The 6,960-nt window shown below is 41.2% G+C and overlaps 1 protein-coding gene across 1 annotated transcript in view; it reads left to right on the top strand.

Annotated features, from left to right (window-relative positions):
* LOC145713618 (doublesex- and mab-3-related transcription factor C2-like) overlaps nt 1–3,186 on the top strand; it is a 35,609-nt gene extending 32,423 nt beyond the window's left edge. Inside the window, exon 6 of the mRNA XM_081792499.1 lies at nt 702–3,186. Coding sequence (XP_081648625.1) covers nt 702–814 — 113 coding nt within the window. The 3' untranslated portion in view covers nt 815–3,186. The remainder of the gene's footprint in view (nt 1–701) is intronic.
* The last annotated feature ends 3,774 nt before the right edge of the window (nt 3,187–6,960 follow it).

Raw genomic sequence — 6,960 nt, forward strand, 5'->3', positions numbered from 1 at the left:
GGGGCATGCAGCATATCTCAAGTGGCACGCCCAGGTCTCCTCACTCCCATCCCAGAGCTTTCTAGTCTGACCCCTGCAATCTGTTGTGGTGGACAGGATACACACAGGTGATAAGAGCCTAGGCTGGAGGGAGATCTGCTCTCTGCCTCCAGTCTACATGTGGAGCCTGGATGCCTTCACTAGTTGTGTTTTGTGGCTAAATTTCAATGTTGAGCCTGGAGAGGAAGGATCAGAGGAGGTCTGAGGAGCGATAGAATCCTGGGAAGTTTGAGAGGGAAGGCTGGGCACTCCCAGACCAAAATGCTGGATGGGGTGTGGTGTGTGAGTGAAGCGGCAACCTTAGAGGAACTGCTGGAACAGAAAGGGATGAGGCTGGGGAGGCTACTGGCCACCCAGGTCTAGAATACCAGGCCTAGGGGCTAGACCAGAAACTGTGGGTGGTGAGGAGCCTGGGAATGTCTGAGCTAGAGAGGAGTATATTCAATTATCCCGGGCTTACAAAAGAAAAAAAAAAAAAGATATGTGGTGACTTTGATGGAGAGATTGGAGGAGGCAAGACCCAAGATGAACACATCAGCGAGGAAGAGTTCTGTGCTGTAGTCCAGGTGACAAAGCCTCGATTGGGTGGAACAAAAAAGAGGGGAGAGCCAGGAGGGGAAACGGATGTGACGTGGCTCTGATGCCTTCCTTTCTATCTGCAGCTCCTGCTGGAGATGGAGGACTCCAGCCTTCTAGCTCCTCTCTCCGACCCAGGCCAGCCAGCTCCATTTCTCTGCCTATTGGACATCTGGGGTGCATCTCCCTCTTGAGCTAGAAACCCAGAAGAGGAGGCCTCACCAGAGTACTTCCTATTCATGCATTTGCAAAATGTTTAAAGTCCAAAATGCTTAACATGTTTGTTTTTTTAACCTCTAGGTTCTTTCATAAGCTTTTCAGACTCTTTTTATGATACGGGACAATTCCTTGGCTGAGAGTGGATATTCTTGTACCACCATCCCTTAATGCCTAGATTCTGGGGCCTTTTTATGTCTCTTATGAAAACAGCGTCATGGGGTCTAAGCTGATCAGTCTCTAAATAGGGTTCTGTGGGAGGTCATATGTTTATATGCCAGAGTTTTCATTTGACTCGTGATTGCAAACATACCCATGCACTCATGCATGTATGCATGCTTGTCAAAATATAAGGGTGTTTTCATTTTGTGTCTAGGTTTGTGTGTGTGAACAAATAATAAATTCTCGTTGTTGTAAGGCACTGCGATATAGGAGTTGTTTGCTACCACAGTATAATGTAGACTCTCCTGACTCTAACAGACTTGTTCAGTTTACTTTTCTAAGTGAGAATCACCTTACTCGATAACTGGGCTTTCTTAGCATGACAAGACAAGAAAATGGTAGCGAAAAAAGGGGGAGATGGTGAGGGGGGTAAGCGTTTTACTCATTTAGCAAGGAAGTGCCTACCTTCTGCCTGGCATAGACTGCTTCCAGCTGTCCAGAGGGCCCCAAATTGGGTTGTCTTCAGGGTCAAGCAGGTCTTGCAAATGAGCAGAGCAGGACTGATAGGCTCTGGCCAACTGACAGCGCATGCTCTACCTTAGGGGCCAGCTGCCACCTGGCTCCAGCCAATCGTTGTCATGTAGGGATGTGGACTCTTCATTGCCACATCTCCTGATTTTTCAAGAGAACATGGAATTCTAGATTTCTATGTAAAATATCTCAATTTTAAAACATTGGCTCTGGTTTCCTGTACGTGGGCCAAAGAAAACATCCATTCAGGCCAACTATGGCCAAGTGAATGCCAGTTCGATTCTAGTCGAATGTGTATTTTACAGTGGGGGGCACTGAAGGCAACCAGGGCCAGAAGAATCAAAGAGGGGACATGAATTAGACCCAGAGCCTACTTTTGAAGGACCCATGAAATATGAGGAAGAATCATTATCATTGATTTTGTGCCCACTGTATGCTAAACACATAGAGCCTCACAGCAGCTCTCTGAGCTAAGCATTATTACCAGTCTTTTACCTATGAGGACACACACTATATGAGTACAAGTAACTTGCACAAGTGTTTTAGGGGAAATTTGTAGCCACAGATGGATGGAGGAAGACTCCCTTCTCTTTGCCAGGCCCTAAATTAGCTAATAATTTTATAAGTTTTAAAGACTAAATTGTATAAAGTAGCAATTACATTACCTGCATTATATTTAAAACAATCATAATACATACTCATCAATCTCTCATTACTTTTCCTACATCCTGATAGTATACCTATGTACATATACCATTGAGTGAAAGGTTCAAAACTTGAAGCAGCAGACATCCAGTGAGAAGAGTCTTCCAAAAATAGTTCTTTTGTTTCCTATTCAATGTAACAATATGTAGTAGTGGATCAGATCTTACGTGCGCTGAGATCATATCTCGGTCTTCTGCTGATGTTCCAAACAAAGAAGGACCTGGAGACCCCGCCCAGAAGACGGAAAGCTCCACTGGATATGCCCAGTCGCTGACTATTTCCCATTGTGTTTTCTCCCTCCTCCCATGCCTCCCTCATTTTTACCCAAGACGATTGATGGTGATGACTTCTGATAACTTATGCTTTCTTGTTTCAGGCCTTGAGAAGTCAGGCTTCTTATATTCCTTATCTCATGCCAGATAAACATGCAAGGCCACTCAGCACATAGGGCAAGACTGATGTCCATCTCATGCTTTCCTCCCTTCCCTGATTTGCTACTTAAATCAGTGATCCCGAGACCCCTCCTCGCCCAGTATTAGATAAACAAGGCCACACTGTCACAGAGGAAGGAAGCAGTGTTGCCTGGAAAAGGCCCAAAACCCTGCTATGCAGTTGTGTCCTAGGTGCACCACGGTCCCACAGCTGAGTTGGTAAAGGAGAAAGTGTATTTGGGGTCAAAGGTTGTAGCATGAGAAGAGGGAGGAAAAGAGAAATAAAGTGATGGAGATTGGGAGAAGGAGTCAGCCCCCCTTCCCTGTACCCTTTCACTTTTCTGAGTCCCACCTGCCCTTCTACACAGAGCCTCTTAGACCTGATATCCATGCATCCTCCCCCGCACCCCACAAATGCACGCGTGCAAGCACATGCGTGTACGTACACTGCCCTATGCCTTTTTTAAAAAGTCTCTTAACGGTGGCATATTATGGGCATCTTAGGGCTTTGTCACAAATATCAAATATCCAGCCTTTTTTTTTTTTTTTTTTTTTTTTTTTTTTTGTGAACCATCCTTAGTCATGTACTACTCCAGTTCACAGATTTAAAACATCACTTTGTAGGGTAGTGTACGTCAGATCTTGACTCTCATGTGTTTTACAACAGCACCAGTTGGATCTGAGGATATCCACCACATCTGCAGATCTGCAGCATCTGCAGAGTGCATCAGTTTCAACCAGTGGTATGCATGCAAATGTGTAACAACAGGCTCTCTGGGGAAGGGGGTGGGTTGGGGGAAATGCCCTGTGTTGTAGCATTTGCCAATTTCAAGCTACTGACCTCATGTCAATTAATGCAGAGTTGGGAAAGGATGCATTTCCACCATTCTGATGCAATAAATGTACATAACCTCAAGATGTAGGAAAAGTGATTAGAGACTGATGAGTTTTGAGTATGTATTATGATTGTTTGCAATATAATGCAGGTAATGTAATTGCTACCTTATAGAATTTAGTCTTTAAAACATCTGTGTTCAACAGCTGGCTCGCAAAATTCCCGAACAGTTAAGTTTGCTCTCATGTTCCAGTAAGAGCCCCCTCCAGCATTCCACTACTTTCAACCCTTGCCCAGAAAGGCACCTCTCCCCAAAGCAGGTCACACAAACACTACAGGGCCATAAAGGCCTGATACCTCTGGTTTCTGAGCACGAACAGCTTAACGGGTAGGACAAGTATTAATTGATAATGAAAAAAAATGGAATGATCTGGAGCAAATATTGAGCAATTTGTCAAAAGTGTTTGTGGGTGAACGTGCATTCCCAGAGACAGCCAACATTGGGTAGAAGTGAGAAGTGGGGACACCAGGGTAAGCAAAGCTCATGCAGGGAGTGTATTCAACAGATGCCTTAAAGGCTCAAGGAATGGGGCAACTGGTATTACCTGGCCATCAGATCTGTATCTCTCATCAGAGAGACAGACATTCAATACACTCCCTCCTCCTTAGATAAATGCTGTGTAATCTATACAAACTCCTCCACTTTGCCTTTTCTCATGTAGAAATATGGCCTTCATTGTTACGTATAGGACTATGTTATACAGCAGATCTCTAAAGCATACTCATCTTGAATAACTGTAATTTTATACCCATTAAACAACAGCTCTCCATGTCCCCCTTCCCCCCTCTCCTGGCAACCACCATTCTATTGTCTGTTTCCATAAGTTCGACTATATTAGACGCTTTGAATAAGAGGTGCTGTCCACGTAAAAATATGTCAAGAGGGTAAATCTCATGTTAAATTTTCTTTTTTTTTTTATGTTAAATTTTCTTCTCACAAGAAAGCAAAATAAAAAACAAACCAAAACACAGTAATAAAAGGATACAGAAAAACTTCTGGAGGTGATGAATATGTTTATTACATTGATCGTGGAGACGGTTACACAGATGCCCAAACTCATGAGATTGTATACACTAATATGTAGTTTGGGCTTTTTTTTTTTTGGCATACAATTATACCCCAGTAAAGCTGAGACAACAATATCCTTGAGATCACTCCATAGTGCTCCATAGAGGCATCTCCCACTCCTTTCAACAGCTGCAGAGTATGCCATTGTGTGAACAGACCATGATTTAGTCAGCTAATCTATTGATGCGCACCTTGGTTGTTGCTATTATGGCTATTACAAATACAGCCACAATGAATAGAATTGTAACATAATCTTTAGCAATGTTTCTCAATGTGTCTTTGAGGTTGATCCCCAGATGTACTACTATTGCTGAATAAAGGGTGAAAACACACGTAATCTTGCTCATTACTGTCACATTCCCTTTCATAAAGGCTGTGGCATAGCAACCAACAGCCAAAGCAATCCTCAATAAGGAGAGCAAAGCGGGAGATATCACACTTCCTTATTTCAAAGTAGATTGCAAAGCTATCGTAATCAAAACAATATGTTGCTGGCCCCAGAACAGACACATAGACCTATGGGACAGAATGGGGAGCCTGGATGTAAACTCACGCATATACAGTCAGCTAATATTTGACAAGGGAGTCAAGAATAGTCAAGGAGGAAAGACAGTCTCCTCAATAAATGGTGCTCCTCAATAAAGGAGACAGTCTCCTCAATAAAGTGAAACTTCACATGCAAAAGAATGAAATTGGACCCTTATCTTGCTCCATCTGCAAAAATTAACTCAAAACAGAACAAAAACTTTAGAGTATAAGACCTGAAATGGTAAAACTCCTGGAAGAGAACATAGGGAAAAATCTCCTTGACATTGGCCTTGACTATGATTTTATAGATGTGACACCCAAAGCACAAGCAACAAAAGCAACAATAAACAAGTGTATCTACATCGAACTAAAAAGCGTCTGCTCACAAACATCATTTGAGTGAAAAAAGCCAAGAAAGAAACAATATGTACTCTATAATTCCATTCATAAATTGTTAAAACTGTCAAAGTCAATATACAGTGATGGAAGTTGGCATAATGGCTCCTCAGGCAAGGGGCTGTACGATGTCCTACTTCTAAATATGTTTGTGGATGCATGGGTGCGTCATTTTGTGAATTCAGGTACACACTTTGATTTGTGTAATTTGTGTAGATAGGTTACACTTTACTAAGATGTACTTAAAATTTAGGAAAGAAACGTGTTGAAAAGGCTAAGTGGAAAAGACAAGAACAAAAGAGTAGTGGACAGTTAGGGTACACATGGGTATACAACATTTGGTATTTTAATGTGCAATATTCTAGTTGTTTCATATTGCATACACTAATAACTCCATGAGAACAAAAACTGTACCTCCTTCATTTTTACATCCCCTGAATGTCCATAATACTGTAAGTCAGAGTAGTTATCAAAAACTATATATTTAACAACAATTTTTGAATGTTCTATTCACAGCAAAATTCTCTGCAAGGAATATGATAAATGAACAAATAAATTTCTTCAATGAAAAGATAATAAAAAGTTTCCACACAACCACATGAATGATCAACAAAATGAAAAGGAAACCTACAGAATATTTGCTCAACCACATATCTGAGGAGTTAATGTCACAAATACTGAAGGAACTACTACAACTCAATATTAGAAATGCAAAAAATCCAAATAAAAAAAATGGTCAGATGGCCTGAATTTTTATCATTAGTTTCAACCATAATCCTATTGTGGTCAGAGGACTTCCTCTTTATGATTTAACTCCTGTTAAATTTGTGCATATTTTCTCTTGTGGCCCAATATCTGATCAATTTTTCTGTACGTTTTAACTCTGTGTGTGTGTGTGTGTGTACGTTTGTGTGTGTGTGTGAGTGTGGCATGGGTGCTACTATTAAAATTTCAAATGCATACTTCAGCTTTCAGCCTCTACCTCTCCATGCAAGGCCAAAGTCTTTCATCTCTGACTCTGTCTCACACAATACTGTGCTTTTATTCTTTAACTCCCTCATTTTACCAAGAAGTTCTTTAAAACTCTGAAGAATGCCAGGATAAACAAATTCTGCCATAGTCTCAGAAACTCCTCCAAGAAGGAAAAGGAAAGAAGGCTTATTGCTTAAGGGCTCCCAGTAAATAACTACCCCTAGTTTTTTTGCTCATTTGTTTTCAAAGTTGTCTTATTTACACAGATATACCTTGTGTACATTCTTACTGAAAATTTTAAAAAGATCAAGTAATATTCCTACCCTGACCACCTTTTGCATGACAAGCCCTTTAGCTACGTTAGGCACAATTATCAGTTTGGTGTGTTTCCTTCAAGATTTTTGTCAACATATACTTAAAATTTTTTTTATTTACTATTT

This window comes from Panthera onca, chromosome X (genome assembly GCF_046562875.1).
Source record: "Panthera onca isolate mPanOnc1 chromosome X, mPanOnc1 haplotype 2, whole genome shotgun sequence".
Lineage (NCBI taxonomy): Eukaryota > Metazoa > Chordata > Mammalia > Carnivora > Felidae > Panthera > Panthera onca.